General features: G+C 41.9%; 1 protein-coding gene across 2 annotated transcripts in view; it reads right to left on the minus strand.

Moving 5' to 3' along the window:
* Positions 1–445: 445 nt before the first annotated feature.
* The window catches only part of S1PR2 (sphingosine-1-phosphate receptor 2), a 64,235-nt gene continuing 46,026 nt past the window's right edge, over positions 446–18,654 (minus strand). For both annotated transcript variants that reach the window (XM_070741467.1, XM_070741466.1), the window contains 2 exons: positions 8,271–8,387; positions 446–2,870 (listed from right to left, as the gene is read on the minus strand). In XM_070741467.1, the coding sequence (XP_070597568.1) occupies positions 1,706–2,755 (1,050 nt within the window). In that variant the 5' untranslated portion in view covers positions 2,756–2,870; positions 8,271–8,387 and the 3' untranslated portion in view covers positions 446–1,705. The remainder of the gene's footprint in view (positions 2,871–8,270; positions 8,388–18,654) is intronic.

Raw genomic sequence — 18,654 nt, forward strand, 5'->3', positions numbered from 1 at the left:
TAAAATTAAAACAGAAATCTTCCCTCTCTCATTTAAAACATTGTTTTTTAAAGTCCACCCTTTCTTAATATGCATCACGTCTATTCATACTTACTACAAGGGAACAACATGGTTGAACACAAGCCTACAGTTCCAGATTGCTTGTGTGTGTGAAGTTTTCAGAAAAATATCCCCTTAATTACTCGTATGATTATATCTCAGTGTAGCTTCAAAAAAAGACAAGGCTAAGGAAGGAAATTAGGGGAAGGGGAGGCTACCGAAAGGTGGAGACATGCTTTGTGTTTGCTTTTGAAAACATTTTAAAAGCCAGATGTGAATCTTGTCCTGGAGAATGTAAATGCACTCTGTCCAGTGGAAAAAAAATATGAAAACCGAAAGAATAAATTTAGTAGGCTTTAGGATAAATTTGCAATTATTTCTCTTCACTAAACATAAAAGCTTGCTGTGCATTTTTGTGCGTTTATTTAACCAATATGTATAACTTTTGCCATTTTTTTTTAAAAAAATTCAAAACTTGTTTGGCTACAGCAGAGGAAGATGGTGAACTTTTAAAAACATTGATAAAAGTGTCTTGGCAAGGATGAAGAGAACATGTAGCTTGGCATCTGTAATGTCTTAGATATTAGCAGATACGTACCCAAAAATACTTACATACAACTTTGGAACCAGCCTTTGCATCCCCCTCTGAAAGTAAAGAGCCAGATATTTCAGAATTTTTAGCACTAGAAGAAGTATAATTAAAATACCCTCGGTGCTTCTAAAGAAGACTAAAGAAGTCTTCAACTTCAGTCAGGATTGATAGTCCTTGACTTACGACTGCTATTGAGCCCCAAATTTCTGTTGCTAAGCAAGACAGTTAAGTAAATTTTGCTCTATTTTATGACCTTTCTTGCCACAGATATTAAATGAATATCTGTAGTTGTTACGATGTTAGGTTAGTTCAGCTTCTTCGCTCATCAGGAGGTAACAAAAGGTGATTTACATGACCATAAATATGAGTCTGTTACCAGGCAGCCAAATTTTTATCCCGTGACTCTGGAGAGGCTGTAACGCTCGTGTGAAAAAAGGTCATAAGTCACTTTTTTCCCCAGTGCTGTTGTAACTTTGAGCAGTCATCAAAGGAACGGTTGTAAATCAAGGACAGGGAACCAAGGGTTGATTGGGATTAGGAGCCCTTGTAATCTCGTGTGCCTCAAATTGAAGACTGGTTTAAATCAACTAAACTTTCCAACGGCCTAACTGATCCGAGCAATCAATTGCTTTCCAGGGAAGAGTGGGTGAATTGTTTTGTGCAATAAGGAGAATGAATGGCTCGGAGATGCAGGACGAAAAAGAAAGAAGAAACAAAGAAAAGAAAAGAAAATTGTGGATCTATACACAGGCAAGGGCAACTTTTAGGAAAGAGGAGAATCGTACCAAATCAGTCTTGGTAGTTCAGCAGCTACCTGGACCTCCCCAATTCATGTCAATCATTCAGTAACCAATCACTCTGTCTCACATACACACACACTCCTAACATGAAATCATAATACTGTGCAGGTCTTAGTGAACAAATGGATACCTCCATTGTTAAGTCCAAGGCAGGTTGATTTGACCACCAGGACAACATATTCACCAGGTTTTGTACCGCTTCCTTGGGTCCAATCCCACCCACCAGTCTCTGCCATTGCCTGGCCGCTCCCCAGTTCCTTTCTCGGTGTCTTTTTCACACAAACGTGGAATGTTCCTTCATGAAAGATAAAGTGGGGAGGTCCTGTTTGGGAGTGCACCGCTCCAAGGAACTGGAGCTGCGGAGAGGGATCATGCAGCGCTCCGCCGGCTTCCCCTGCCCCATCATCCCCCAGCAACAAAGCACCCGTAGAAACTCCTTCCTCATGTCTTTGCTGCGGAGGGTATAAATGACGGGGTTAATGGCTGAATTGAGGGTAGCAAAGGCAAAGAAATACTTTGACTGGTAAAGGATAGGACAGGACTTCCTGGCGCACGAAGCGTCTATCAGGAGGATGATGAAGGCGGGCAGCCAGCAGATGATGAAAGCCCCCAGGACAAAGGTAACTGTCCTGAGCAAGGCCATTGTCTGGGAGCTGGCTATCTCAGCGTGGCTGGAGCGGACAATGCGGTAGATCCGGACATAGAGGACCACAATGGAGAAGAGGATGACGGTGAAGATGGTAACCACAAAGACAATGTAGCTTTTGGAGTAAAGGGGCAGAACGGTGGAGCACTTCTCGAGGTCAGACATGCAGTTCCAGCCAAGGATGGGTAGCCCCCCAATGGTGGCTGAGATGACCCAACAGGCCCCGATCAGCATCAGCATCCTGCAGTTCTTGTCACTGGTGTAGACCTTCATCTTGGTGATAGCCACATGTCGTTCAATTGCAATGGCTAACAAGCTGAAGACCGAAGCGGCCAGGGTGGTAAACGCGGTGCCTTCTCGCACAAACCACTGTATTGGAGTGAGGCGAAAGGTGGCTGGGCCCGAGAGCACGATGTTGGCTATAAAAGCCGAACCGGCCATGAGGTCCGAAAAAGCCAAGTTGCCAATGAAGATGAACATGGCAGAGTGGAACTTCTTGTTCCTCCAGACGGATATGAGCACCAGCAGGTTCTCCAAGATAATGAAGCAACAGAGTACAATGGTGAGAGCGGCAATGAGAGTCAGTGGAGACTCATCTTTCTCCAGCTTGTCCTTAGTATAGTTGTAGTGCTGGAGGATTTTGTCCTTGTTGAAGTAGTACTTGTAGACGTTTCCCATGGCTGGTTACCGAGGTGCCTCCCTGGGGAGGTCTCTCTCAGAGGACATTTGTATAAGAGTCCACCAGAAATGAGTTCATTTGGAACAGAGGAGCCGAGAATCAACTAGGTGAAATCTAAAGACAAAGAAAGACATACAAATCAGGTTATATCAACATTTGAAGAGATCTCCCTGTAGGCCGCCACCACCACCCGCCTCCAAGCTCATATTTCATGTTTTATTTTTTTTAAAGCAATATTTTGGATTAATGGAGATGTTTGTGGTGGTTGCTAGCCAGTTCCTCAGTTGAAAAACCTGAGTCTTGCTTCCTACATTCTGGCTACTTAACATGGAAATCTCCAAGAGAATGACCTCATTTACATGACATTGCTTGTTTTATGGGAAGTGGCTTTATGGTTAGCCAAATTAATCATGTTCGAGTATACATAATTAAGTTCTTTGCTGATTTGTGCTGACAAGCTTAGGGAGGAGTGAACCTGACAATTTCAGTACACTTTTACATTTGTCTCACCTGAAATTCAATTTATCCTATTTCTGCATCAGTTTGTCTGGATCTCAGACCTGCTCAAGAAAATAATTTTCTTTCTATGGACCCTATTCGAATTCTGCGGCCATGAATAACTGGAAGGCAAAACTTCTTGGTCTACCTTAAATTTCAGGGCAGCAGGTATATTCAGAATCTGACCATCTGCTCTGTCACCTCTTCAGTTGATGCCTTGCAACAGGCTCTCATTCCAAATTGCAAATTCTGAGCGATTCCAACTGAAAGGCCAACAGGCAAGCAGACTAATTCTGTTCCTAGGATTAAGAACTGATATGTTTCCAGTATCCCGGGAAGTGCATTGAATAGGGGTTCCCCCGACACCAATTCTACAAAAGACTTAAGGATGAAATGTGTACATAGGATTGGGAGTTTTTGCACTCCTAACAGCAAGCAACTTTTAAAAGAATCACAGAACAGAAATAGGAACAACAGCATACACATTTAGATACATCAGATCTTGGATCAGCCTTCGCTCCAGACCCCGTGTTGGATGGATAATATCATAGTGCTAGACCCAATAAATCTGGAGAAGGTTGCCATAAAAAATGAAAATGTTAGCATTACTCACTGCTCTTCAAAAACATTTGTCTTGGCGAAAAAGAGCAAGGAAATTAGTATACTACCATTCTGTTGGTCCCTGTTCACTGCCACTCCATGCCTCTACTGTCACTCTTCCCTTATCTAGGGCTCAGGTACAGCCTCCCTTGCAGAAGTCTCCAAGTTTATATTTCAGATGCCCCTTTGTCTCCATTGTCTTTGTCTTTTTTGACTGAATCATGTAGTTAAGTTCATCATGCTTATAATTCCAGACCCTGGCTGAGCGTTACTAGCACAAGTACTTTATTAAGCCCTGCAAAAAAAAATGGTCCAATAACCATGGGTATTCCTGAAGTTGCCTAGATGCAAAGTTCTCCCCAGAAATACCTGATGGTCTTTCACCAGCACTGGAGAAATCAGGTCCAAGGAGTTTTGCACATTTTTATTTAAAAGGCTCAGAGAACTTGATATTTGAGACATAAAATAGCAATAGCAATTAGACTTACACATGCTTCACAGTGCTTCACAGCCCTCTCTAAGCGGTTTACAGAGAGTCAGCCTATTGCCCCCAACAATCTGGGTCCTCATTTTCCCCACCTTGGAAGGATGGAAGGCTGAGTCAACCTTGAGCCTACTGAGATTTGATCTGCCAAACTGCTGGCAACCACTGATCAGCAGAAGTAGCTTGCGGTACTGCACTCAAACCATTGCAACATAGAACAAAGCTTTAAGAGATATGGAAAAATGTCCAAGTAAGATAAAGTCTTCCATGAATCAAGTTCAACTTCCAGTGACAACAATATAAAAGGGAATTGCTACTACCGCCTTCTGGAGATTTTAACTTCCCAATGTAGCCTACGGCCTTGATAGATTCAAAAACTAAGAAGTAAGTTCTGTGCAGCTTTTCTGAAATCAATCAAGGTTGGCTGCATGCTGCCATCTGCTGTGGGAAAGTCAGGGGAGTTAGAATTGTTGATCAGTGACTATCTAAGCGCTTCATGCCTATTATCTCTGGGATCATCCTTGCAGTGGTGTTGCAAGGTACGTCAGCGTTATGATTTCCACACTAGGCCTACTGTGAGAGAAATGTGGGTTAACTAAGGACATGGCTGTGGTGTGACTGGCAATACAAACTTCCTGTTCAAAACACCAGCCTCTTGAAGAAGATTTGCATCTGCTGGTTAGAGGGCAGAAGGAGAAGAGAGGTGTCCTGCTATGGAAGCAAGCTGCTGCACCACCCCTTCCTTTCTCCTGTGGGATTATTTGCAGGTGAATTATGATTCCTTATTCTTGTTCAGACAGCAAGTCCTCCCATGCATAGGAGGGATGGGAAAGGGATCTGTTTTTCAGGTCATACCAGCTCTAAGAACACACTTCAGGCCGAAAAAGCCTCTTCTCCAAGGAGCTGCTTTGAAACATACACCCAGTTAGTGATTTTTCTAGCCATTGGGACATATTACCAGCTAGAACTGCCTCGGTACCCATCTGACTTTCTCATCACAAATTGTCCAACGACCGTTCCTTTTCATTCCATTCCTGTGTTTATTTACTCCAAACACAATTAAAGATTCACTGGCATCTTTTGGAAAATCTATGCGGGTGAAAGGCATCCAGCTCTAGATATTGTAATTCATGCTGAGTCAAAACACTGAAACAACCAACTCACTATGGTTGACTCTTACGGAAGCAGCAACTCCCCAGAGATCCAGACAGGAGGCTTTCTGCAGTCTTAGTTTTTCAGAACTCTGTATGCAACAGAGGTTCCGAGAAGCAAATTTGGAACCTTCAACATGCAAAGTATAAACTCTGCATTGAGTTATTTTCATCAAACTGTAGAACCGCAGGAGCAAGGATGGGTTCTAACTTACCTCCCTGCCGGTTGGCTTCCTTGGGCATACTTTACGTGCACAGGCACACTGGCAAAAAAATCACCCCCCCCCCCAAAGTTGAAAACAGATGGTAACCCATGTGCGGTGCCGGAAACTCAGTTTCTGTGCAAGCATGGAAGAAGAAAAAAACCAGAAAAAAAATTCAAACACTCCCCCCTAAATATTTTTTTAAAAAATATGGAACTTCCAGAGACCGAGCCAGTTCTGTGACATCATCAGCGGGTTGCTACTGGTTTGGCCGAACTGGTCTGAACTGGGAGGAACCCATCTCTGCGGTGGAGGGAGAAAAAATCCTAAACACCTGATAGCGTAGGTTCAAAGAAGAATACAGTGTTCCCTTGACTTTCACGGGGGATGCGTTCCAAGACCGCCCGCGAAAGTCAAATTTCCGTGAAGTAGAGATGCGGAAGTAAATACACTATTTTTGGCTATGAACAGTATCACAAGCCTTCCCTTAACACTTTAAACCCCAAAATTACAATTTCCCATTCCTGTAGCAACCATTTAGAATATTACTTGCCATGTTTATTTATTAAAGTTTATTAAAAAAAATATTTATTAAAGGCGGATGAAAGTTTGGTGATGACATATGACATCATTGGGCGGGAAAAACTGTGGTATAGGGAAAAAAACCACGAAGTGTTTTTTTATTAATATTTTTTTAAAAACGTGGTACAGTATAGACTTTTCGCGAAGTTTGGACCCATGAAAATCGAGGGAACACTGTAACATAACTGGTGTTCCAAGGAAAGTTATTTTCTACATTTGGCTGCTAGCTTGAAAAGCGGTCTAACCTTTGGTCTATTTCCTCCTATTTTTCTAATAAAATAGATCCAACGAAGTCATTTTGTTTTTTGAAAGGAAATGGATTCGGAACCAAAAATTAGATCAGGCATGACTAATATCAGGCCTAGTGTCTTGGTATTACGGTTAGTCAAAAGCGTGTGGAATCTAAAAGCCTGTAAAACTATGACTGCTGTGTTTGGCTGACAATTTATCGCATTGGCTCAATAAATCAGGCGCAAGGCTCGAGGAAAGATTAGCAGAACTAACATTCAAATACAGTGGTACCTCCACCTACAAACGCCTCTACTTACAAACTTTTCTATATAAGAGCCGGGTGTTCAAGATTTTTTTGCCTCTTCTCAAGAACCATTTTCCATTTACAAACCCGAGCCTCCGAAATTGTAACCGGAAAAGGCAGGGAGAAGCCTCCGTGGGGCCTCTGTAGGAATTTCCTGGGAGGAAACAGGACCAGAAAAGGTGGAGAGAAGCCTCTGTGGGCCTCTCTAGGAATTTCCTGGGAGGAAACAGGGCCGGAAAAGACAGGGAGAATCCTCTGTGGGCCTCTCTAGGAATTTCCTGGGAGGAAACAGGGCCGGAAAAGACAGGGAGAAGCCTCCGTCGGGCCTCTCTAGGAATCTCCTGGGAGGAAATAGGGCCTCCATCCTCCCTGTAGTTTCCCCAATCACATGCATTATTTGCATTGATTCCTATGGAAAAAAATTGCTTTTTCTTACAAACTTTTCTACTAAAGAACCTGGTCACAGAACAAATTAAGTTCGTAAGTAGAGGTGCCACTGTACTTGGGTCTACTGAACACAGGCCACAAACATCACTTGCTTTTAAGTTCCAGTTTCCACAACTCATGGCTTTGATCTTTTCAGTCTGGTTTTAGAGAATGTACAGTAGAACAATAATGAGATTCCCACATTTAATCAAACATCTGTATAACAATTAAGGTGTGCCTTTGCTTACTTAAGGACATAACATGATTGTCAAAGAAATAAGGCAGATATTCAGGTAATAGCGTTGCCCTTTTCCCTCCCCATTAAAATACATTGTCTTTCAACTTTCACTTAAGTAGTAGATTGGGAGCCTCACCTTCCCCTGAAACGCAAGTCTCCAAAAGTTAGAGGCCTGAACTCCAGGCGGATTGGGAGAAGCTTCTCACTCCCACAGAATGTGTGTGTGTGTGAGTGTGTATGGAATACAAAGTGAAATTGCTTCCCTCTAACTTAAAAAAAACTTAAAAAACTAGGCAAGCCCGCTGCTTACTTTCCACTCCACATTATTAATTACTTAAAGAGCAACTAGACATTCAGCCCCTCCCAAGTTCTCTCCTGCTGGGATGGGCAGCACTGACTATGGGACACACACACTGACACACAAACAAGTACTTTCAGGCAGCTCCATCTCTTAAGAAAGAGGATGTAGGCAAGAAGCAATGAGAATCTGGCCACGTGCACCAAATATTGACACAGCTATTATAGGAAACATTAATCGCAGCTGGTAATTCATTTCCTTTCAGCTGTGGAAGCATTTGCCATTCTGGGACTCTGTTTCTTCATCTCACCAAGTTGCTGAACATATCTGACTCATAGCAACAAGCTGCATAACAAGAACAGGAGCCAAGTTGGCCCTTAGAAATTCTTCACGAAATATGTGGGCAGAGAATTTGGGTGGGTGAGTTCTTCAAATGGCTCGAGAGGGAGAACCTTGCTCAACATTTCACAAAGGCACCAACAAAAAGAAAGCAAGTTACCTGGCAGGTTCCTTAGTTAAGGTGTGGGGAGCAGTTGGCTGGCCGGATTCAGAAAGCCCACGATTCATCTCTAGTTCAGATTCCCAGCCTTTCAGTAACAGTCAGCATTAGGTTTTTCTGAGGAAATGAACAGAAAGCAGAAGAATTAGCAGAATCACTTACTTCCAGATTCTTACAGTCTGACGTTACATTAAATTTATACTTTGCTATTAAGCCAACTCACTGTAATACAGCATACTCTATAAGAAATTGAAATAATAAGTACAGAATAAAGATGCAGTAGGATCATTGCCATTGTTAGCAAATATATGAGTTCCCCTAACTGAGCTGCTGATTTGCATTAGTACAAAACCCCAGGTTTGCATCCTTAAATATGGCTTTTCTCCATTTCTATATTTATTTATTTATTAGACTTCTATGCCGCCCCTCCCCGAAGACTCGGGGCGGTTCACAACATATAATAAAACATTGTATAACATTTTAGATCCAATTAATTAAATATAAAATCTAAAAACCCAAGCCATAAAATGCAGTCATTCCCATTCAATCAACTTTCTCTCAGCACATTCATCGGCCGGGGTGCAAGAATCTAATAGCCCCAAGCCTAGTGGCATAAATAAGTCTTAAGACTCTTGCAGAAGGCAAGGACGGTGGGGACAGTACGAATCTCCAGAGGGAGTTGATTCCAGAGGGCCGGGCCCCCCACAGAGAAGGCTCTGCCCCTAGGACCTGCCAATCTACGGAAAGGGGCGGCATACAAATCTAATAAATAATAATAATAATAATAATAATAATAATAATAATAATAATAAACATTGTCTAGTTAACAGGACCTGGAGAAGGCCAACTCTGTGGGATCTAACCAGTTGTGGTCCCATAGGTATTCTGGCCCAATGCTATGCAGGACTTTATAGGTCATAACCAACACTTTGAATTGTGTCCGGAAACCAATTGTCAGCCAGTAAAGTCTGTGGAGTGTTGGAGAGATATGTACATGTCTGGGCAAGCCCATGACTACTCACGCAACCGGGTTCTGCACAATTTGCTGTTTCTGAACGCTCTTCAGAGGTAGCCCCATGTAGAGAGCATTGTAGTAGTCGAACCTCGAGGGGATAAGGGCATGAGTGACTGTGAGCAAAGACTTCCTGTCCAAATTGGGCCACAACTGGTGCACCAGGTGAACCTGGGCAAACGTCCCCTTGCCACAGACGAAAGATGATGTTCTGAAGTCAGCTATGAATCGAGGAGGAGACCAAGTTGCGAACCCTCTCTGAGGTGGGTCAGAAGTGCCCCCCCCAGGGTGATGGACGGACAGATAGAGTTGTCTTTGGGAGGCAACACCCACAGCTACTCCATCTTGTTGGAGTTGAGTCTGAATCTGTTAATACCTATCCAGACCCTAACAGCCTGCAGACACTGCCACATTACTTCCACTGCTTCACTGAGTGAACATGGGGTGGAGATGTATAGCTGAGTGTCACCAGCATACTGGTGGTAATTCACTCTGTGACCTCGGATGATCTCACCCAGCAGTTTCATGTAGATATTAAACAGCAAAGGAGAGAGGACCGACCCCTGAGGAACGCCACAAGGGAGGGACCTCGGAGTTGACCTCTGACCCCCTGCTAACACCGACTGCGACTGACCTGAGAGGTAGGAGGAGAACCACTGTAAAATGGTACCTCCCACTCCCAACCCCTCCAGTCAGTGCAGAAGGATAGAAGGCCCGTCAGAGATCATCCATCAGCAAGACCAAAGCAGTTTCTGTGCTGTAGCCAGGCCTGAATCCTGACTGCTGAGGGACTAGATAATCGGCTATATAATGTAGAGAGAACCATAGCATGGTTTAAAGCAAACTTTTCCACTTTTCATGAGAACTTAAATGGAGAAAGAAGAAAGTTTACTGTGATGGTCAATCTTTTGTCACTAGACTATAGCTTTGTCTCTTGATTAGGAAATTTCTTTTTAATCAATGAGTTCCAAGGCCTGGAAAAGTTTAGAAACCGCTTGTTCAGAAGACCAGAGAAACTTAAAGTTGAACTGTACTTGATCCTTCTTGAATATCACCCACAACTGAAAAACTCTGCTGCCTTAATATTCCAAGCAATATCTCTCTGGTTCACGAAAATTTTACCCACAACATGCACCTTTCTGATTTCTACAAAATTGCTGCTATTTTGATTTGAAAGTTCTTAGGTCTCTGTCATTATAAGTCACTTTCTAGCCCACTTGACTGCAATTTGCACAGAAACATATTTGAAAATATATTGGTGAAACCTAAAGGCAAATGGAATACAAGACCTTTGAATAGTTAAAATCTAACGAGCAGAACCAGAGTATCTTCAAATATCCTTTCTTTTTATCCATTGGTAGAAAACTAGCCAAAATCAATTAGATAAGTTTGTAGTAAAAAGAGGAAGCCCGAAATATTATGTAAGATAGTTCATCTTGCATCATTTCTGCAGAAAAATCCAGTTTGAAAACATCACCAGATTTCTGACATCACATGTCTTTCTTAAAATATGAACATCTTTCTTAAAATATGAACATATTTCCGGCTCACATATTTGAAAATGCAGTAAAAATAGCCTTTCCTTAAATCCTTGCAACTCTATAAGAGTATGTGTAAAGCTCAGTTTCCCATTTGCAGAAACTTCTATTTTATCTTATGGTATTTTGCATGTTGGGGAAGGAGCATGATCATTACATCATAATACAAATAATGCAGTGTACGTATTTGCATCAAGTGTCATGACATCATTATGTAATAATGCCAATTAAGCAGTGGCATATCTAATTATTTTGACATTGTCATAGTTTCTGAAAAATGCTATTGCTTCCCAGATTTATTTTTTTTGCATATAGTCAGACAAATGCACAGAACATCAAGAAAATATGGAACTTTGTGTGTGTGTACTACACCAGCTAATTGCTTTATTTCTCTTTTGCATAGTATATCAGTGAGATGAGCTTTGTTACAGCTGCAGTACTGAAGACAACTTGTGGGATTTCTGCTGGGTTCCCCCCCCCCCAATTGGGTTTAGTTAGCACTTTTGAAGAGAACTGTGGTTTCCTCTTCAAGTTATTTTTCTGTGTTTGGGGACTAAGAAGCAATGCTACATGTGGGCAACATAAGTAACCTTTCCTTTCCACCTCAAAATCTGTGCACTGCAAGAAAACCCATGTGGAAGTTGAAGCTCTGTGCAAGTTCCATTTCCCTAAAAAATTAACATGAAAAGTTGCCTGAATCACTTCACTACATCACTGTGGTAATCTCTCTGTGAGGCAAGAATATTTGCATATTTTATATAATACAATATTAGGTTTTAACCCAGCAAAGAAAAAAAGATTTATATATGTCATGCAGCAGGGTTATGGTGCCAAATAATTATAATGAATTCACATAACTAATTCAACCATTCATGCAGGTATTAATTACCCAAGTTCCAAACCCTCTAAATACACTTCCATTTTTCAGTCTAGTTCTCAAAAATGTAAATCTGTAGATAGTCTGGGATAGCAAACGGCTGACAATGCATAAAATAACAAAGTCTGCTAAAAAAAGAGCACAAAACAGAAATCACAGAGGAAGCATCTCGTAAGTGGTTAGTGCCCACATTTTCATTTCACTTGTACTGAGTAGGAATGTTTTGCTATCTCTTCTCTCAGCTTAGTAATTGTGCTAAGCACAGGCTCATGGAAAAGAGAGAAGTGGGTTTTTTTTCATTCCTCCGTCTGCAAAATCCTAACAAATGTAGTTTAAGATTTCACTCCTTTGTTACTTTACTACTAATTCCACTTTCTTTTAGGAAAAGCACTGTCAATTTTTTTTCTTTTTAAAAATAATATTAATATTGTTAGTGTATAAGATTGGTTGCTTACAAGATTTAGTAATAGTCTTCCCTAATGTCATGTCCTGGAAATGTATTTCTCTTGTAATATTCCTCATCCACAGCCAGCAAGTTGGTAAAGCCAATAACTGTGGGTTTTAAGAATTATAATCCAATCCATATGGAGGGTAGTATATTGAGGCTGGCAAGCTCAATGAAGTCTGAAATAAGTATGTTAGACAGGAAGGTTAATTTTTTTCATGCTTTTCAGTTGAAAATGTCAAAAGAAATCAGTTGAGAGTCCCACTTTTGCAATACAGCCTTTTACTATCTGCTTGGATTTCTGGAATGCTTGGATTTTATTTACATGTCCCCCCACTGATGGTAGACATAGGGACAAGGGGAATGAAAGAAGTGACCAGTCATTTATTTGTCTCACTTCAAACTTAGAATGTTCATCTTACAGCAGAATACCCCCTCAATGTTTCATTAATTTTTTTCACACTAAAAATGAACATGAACATGAAATCATCTTCCAAACAGAACAGCAAATAATCCACAAAAGACATGAACATGTCTTCTTCTTCCCTCCACTTCAAGGGAAGGGAAAGTTTCTAGACGACTTCCGAAGGCACCCTTATCCAAGCCTCTGACCTTGAGACAACTGAGGGCAGGGCTGTCAAACGCAAGGCCCAGGGGACGGATCTGGCCTATGGGGTGCTTAGACGTGGTCCACAGTCTGCCCTGATAACAGTGAAGGACAGGAATGCGGTTTCTGCCAGTGAAAACAAAACTCGGGGAGGCCACACATAGCCTGCCCGGCACAGGTGGGTTCTCGTTTTCTTCGCTGCCAGTTTGCTCCTTTATGTGCTTTGCGTGCGCATGTGCAGTGCTAAAAAACCCAAGCTTTTGTTGGTGCGCAGAAGCCAAAAACAAGATGGCGGCCCCTATGGCACTGCCAAGAGAGCTGGTTCAGGAGCGTGGCAGGCCTGGGTCGCTGCTGGTTCTGGAAACCCAGGCCACCAAGTTACTATCGGTTCTGTAAAACTGGTCCAAACCGAGAGGATCACATTTCTGCTGCCTAGGCTCCGTTTTTGGCCTTGTCAGACGCCTGCAGCCCTCTGTCAGGAAAAATGGATCCCCAAGCTTCAATGTCAAAGGGCTGCAGGAGGCCGTCGCAGCCAAAAATGGAGCCTCAATGAGTCATGTTGAGCTGGCCACATCCTCCCTGGCCACGCCCCCTGCCTTTCCTCCAAAATCAAACAAAATATTGATGCAGCCCTCAATGAAATCAAGTTTGACATCCCTGGCCTAGGGTGGCCTTTTACCATTGTTCAAAAGTGGCAATAGGCGTGATCACAAAAGTCAGGTCAGATGTGGGCAGAGGTCTAAAGAGCCTGGATATTCAATAGGAGGCTGAGTCAAGCCTTTTGTGGTGTAAAACAAGGTAGGAAGTCCTCTTTCTCAGCTGGGAACAGTCAGCAAAGTTCTTTTCAAGAGCTCAAGTGCACAGCAAATTCCCCAGGTTCTTTTTTACCATCACAATTTGAGTTTAAATAAACAGTTGACTGCAACCAAAGACATGCTGAGCTCATCAAAACTGTTAGGGAATAAGACTATACAGTGATACCTTGTCTTACAAACTTAATTGGTTCCGGGATGAGGTTCTTAAGGTGAAAAGTTTGTAAGATGAAATAATGTTTCCCATAGGAATCAATAGGAAAGCGATTAATGCGTGCAAGCCCAAAATTCACCCCTTTTGCCAGCCGAAGCGCCCGTTTTTGCGCTGCTGGGATTCCCATGAGGCTCCCCTCCATGGGAAACCCCACCTCTGGACTTCCGTTGCCAGCGAAGCGCCTGTTTTTGCGCTGCTGGGATTTCCCTGCAGCATCACAAAAACACGGAAGTCCGGAGGTGGGGTTTCCCATGGAGGGGAGCCTCAGAGGAATCCCAGCAGCACAGAAATGGATGCTTCGCTGGCAACGGAAATCCGGAGGTGGGGCATCCCAGCGGCGGCAGTGGGTTTGTAAGATGAAAATAGTTTGTAAGAAGAGGCAAAAAAATCTTAAACCCCGGGTTTGTATCTCGAAAAGTTTGTATGACGAGGCGTTTGTAAGACAAGGTATCACTGTATACTATCCCAGAATCAAGTGGAAATGAGTATCAGTGTATATTGTTTGTGAATTAATAATGTAAGTGTTTTTAACCATGATGACAAGGACACTTACTTTTTGGTATCCCCTTTTTATAGGCTCTAAATCAGGATCCTGTCACATGCTGCATCAGGAGTTTGTTTGCCTTTGGGGGGCTGGGGTGGACCTAACCTGGCCTGGCCATCATGGCTGACTGGTTGGGCACGGTCAATTCCGGGGCAGCAGGGGCAGGTCCCTTGGCATCTCTGGCATGGCCCGGTATGTTATCTCCGCAGCCTATCTCAGGCTGGATGCAACCCACAGGCCACATGTTTGACACGTCTGCTCTATATAGTGTTATTTAAATGCATGTGCAAATTTAGGATATTTATTTATGGCATTTTGGACAGAAATGTATATGTATGTTTTGATATTATATTACATGTATGGATGTTTATGTAAAGATGGTGAAAATATTTTTTTTAAAAAAAATAACGACTGTTCCCAGATACAGGATGTGGTTAGCAGGTAAGAGACAGCTCTTATCACAGCTCATGGAGAACCCTACGGTAGTTGCTCAACGGAGTCAATCGTCACCTGGAGATCCTCCCTTGCCTGTAACAGTGAAGAAGCCTGAATTAAGATACCATCCAGGTAACACTGAACCCTAATAGGTTTTGCCCTTAGGTGTGCTGCCACTGCAACCAGAACCTTAGTAAAAACCCTGGGAGTTGATGAGAAGCCAAAAGGGAGAGCCTGGTATTGGAAGTAGGCACCCCATAGAAGAATCTCAGATACTGTAGATGTACCAGCAGGATAGGAATGTGGTGGTAAGCCTCTGTCAGAACAATAGAAGCTAGGAAGTTGCCCCGTCTAATGCCACCAAGTGTCATTTGCAGCAAATGCATCTTGAAACTCCTATATTTTGCGTGGAGGTTCAGCTGTTTAAGGTTGAGAATCTTTCTACCCCCACCCCCCAAGAATATGGAGTAAAACCCTTGCCCAATCTGATCTGTGGGTGCTAAAATGGCCACCGGGAGGAAAAATGGAAGTGCTGACAATATGGCTGCCGCCCATGTGGCGGTTCACTCCTCTGTGCAGTGAAATGAGACTGCAGCTGCATGAAGTAGGGGCTAGAGGCACCTCTCGCTGCTATTCCAAGCCACAAGAGAAAAAGTTTTCAAAGTGAAGCCAGACTCCTGTGGCGATCCCTCGCTGGGGTGAAAAAGCCCTTCGTGATGATCAGCTGTTTGTTGGATTGCACAGCTTTTAAAACGATGACCTTAGTGGCTTATCCACAGCTCCTTCCTCCCAAACAATACTTTTTAAAATGGAGTAAAGTTCGAGCTCAAAAGTTCTCATCAGCCTGGCTGATATTCAAGTGGAAAATAATACACCAATCTTCTTATCACGGATTAAACAACGGAGCCTGATAACTCCTGTAGCAGACTAAGAGAGTCCCACATAGAAGTTTATCTCATGATCTGGACTAGACATCCAAGGAGAACTGAAGCTTTCGACACCTCCTCCTATAGTGCGGATGCCCTAGGGCTAGAAGCAACTGGGGATTGCGTGTAGTTTGGTGATAAAGGATAGGTAGATGATTGATGCAGGATGGGAGAAAATCTTGACACGTCTGTCCAGACGGAGGTCTGGGTCAAAACTGGGCACAGAGGTAGAGCCTTTCAACTTTCACAGACTCAGTCCTAATAGACTTCACAGACAAGGTCAACTCATGCCTGGATGCTATCTCCATCTTCTATGGAGAAACTGCTAATCATTTTATTCCATTTTAACAACAACAACAACAACAACAACAATAATAATAATAATAATAATTTATTAGATTTGTATGCCGCTCTGCTCCGTAAACTTGGGGCTTAATATGCTTAATATGACTATATATAATAGGAAATAATGTGTCATTATGCCTAATACTTTACACCATGATAAATTATTTAATTTTAATTTGTTATAAACTAAAATCTTATTCAGAAATATTACTAACAAATGGTATCCCACTTATTACTCCCAAAATATTTGTCAGAATCATTCTTCAATTTGAAAACGTATGCCAGATTTATAGAATTTATATTTCATAAAATGAGCAAAGGTGAGGGACGCTGGGGATTGTAGTTTATTTATTTTATTTGTATCTCATCTTTCCTTTTTCTTATTCCCGCTCCCCTTCAACAATTCTTTGAGGAAGGAAGGATTGCAAGGAGTAATTACCCAAAGTCACCCAGGGAGCTCCCATAGCTGAGGGCAGACTACAGCCAAGTCTCTCTTCTCCTAGTCCAAACCTCTTTACCACACTATTTTTGAAATGTATTTGTGTTACATCTGGAAAGCTACAAGTTTTCCATTACTGCTTTAAAGTAATCAAATTTCAAGTGTCCCAATTTACTGTGCCAGAGAATATTAAGCTGCAAGTGAACTGCTTGGACTTAAATTTCTTTTTAAACTTCAGTGACTTTTTAAGTCTATGTGCAGGCATACTAATGCATACGCACAAAAACACACGCAGAGGATACACAAAATGCGTTAAGGAGAAATGCAATTTTGTTTTGAATTAGCATGCTATGTGGAAACCAGGTTCTGTAGTTTATTAATCATGATTTATAGTTCAGGACTTGAGGGCTTGTTTAATAAATAACTGATGGCAGAATGTAATATGTGAGCCATGCATAGAAGGCACGAGATTTTTTTAATTTTAGGACATATACAGAGATGTATTAAGACACAAGTGGTGGCTTTGTGGTGGATGCACATTTTTTGCAATTAATCATTGGACTCAACTTAGGAAAAAAATTAGCAATTCAGAAGAAGCCAGCTGGCTATAGCTTTTATTGGCCAGATCAGGAAATTCACCTTTCCTCCCAAAGGAATACTAAAACTCTTGCCCTTTTTTCCCTCCCTCCCCATAACTCAGTAATAAATGCAAGCAAGTATTGGGACATACTGTGCAAGAAACTGAAAGCCAAAGGACCAATTTATCAGAGGCATGTGATCAACACATAAGACAATGAAACCAACATTTTACAATGTGAGGATGATTAATGGGGGGGGGGGGGAAACCACACAGCTCACTTCTAATTTTAGGTACAGATGAACCTCCCACTCCCCCGTTTCTGTGAACTTTTGCATCAACAAGAAGATTTTGGCTGGTGCACAACACAGCCTGATAAAAATCCACTGTATGGAAACTCCAATGTTTTAGTTCCCTCTCCCCTTTTCTTCAGATTGTAAACATTGATTAGATCCTTCACTGATTATACTTTTAACTTGATTGCCTATCCGGCATCTTTTGCTATCCACTTTGTAGCTGTGAATATCAGTGCAGTTACTTGGTTTGATCTGAGACTAATGCAGCTGATTAAATGCAGTATATTTTACTAGTAAGGTGAAGGCCATTGTATGGGAGGACAGAAGAAAGAAATACATTGAAGGGTGTATATAAAGAGCGGTGTATACAATTATTATTTCTACTATGTGTAAAAATCTATTCTCCTCTTCCCCCATTTCCTTAGATGGTGCAGATCTCAGCAAGTAACTCCCCACAACTATGATGTCATAGCCGGGGCTCAGTTTTAGCAGCAGATACAAGAATGAGAGAGGAGAAATGACTTCTGATCTTGTTGGTCTATTAGTTTTGACAGATTGTTATACTGTATAGTCTTAGCATTGCATATTTCTCTCCCAAGAGGCCGACTTTAAAACTCCAGATTAAAGTGTGTTAGGTTAAGTCAATCACAGGGCTTATCCACATTGCACTCTTAAGCTGCTTCTGTCTTGCTCTTGTCAGATTGATTCTAAAATGGCTTCAGACAACGTTGTCTAGACTTTGGCAATTGCTTGCAAGGGACTCCGTCTAGACAATAGGCAATCACATCCAATCACTGGACAATGTCCCAACTGATGTGCTCTCGGTGCAATTGTGAGTCATCTTGGAGATGTATACTTTTATGTTTGTGTACAGATGCATGCAGAAGTGTTTGCATGTGCGTGCACACGCTGTATATATGTGGTTAGTAATGCAAAATTAAATTGAATTTTATAGATATTGTACAGAAGTGAAGCATCGAAATGTATGTAACACAAAAACACAATGATCAGCTTTAAAATATTTTTTCCAGGTACAGTCTTGTTAGCCTCTTATGTCTTGTAAAGCTACTCTATTTAAAAAAACAAAGGGGAAAAAACAAAGGACAAGAAAAATAACTATAACACACCGACATTTCTGCTGGGTTTTCAGCTAGGAAACTTAGAATGCAACTCTTTCACTGTGGTGCTATTAAAGCATGGTTGGCAAAGGTACCTCTATATCAGTTTTTCCCAACCTTGGCAACTTTTAAGACTTGTGGACTTCAACTCCCAGAATTCTCCAGCCACAAGTCTTAAAGTTGCCAAATTTGAAGATCT

This window comes from Erythrolamprus reginae, chromosome 2 (genome assembly GCF_031021105.1).
Source record: "Erythrolamprus reginae isolate rEryReg1 chromosome 2, rEryReg1.hap1, whole genome shotgun sequence".
Lineage (NCBI taxonomy): Eukaryota > Metazoa > Chordata > Lepidosauria > Squamata > Dipsadidae > Erythrolamprus > Erythrolamprus reginae.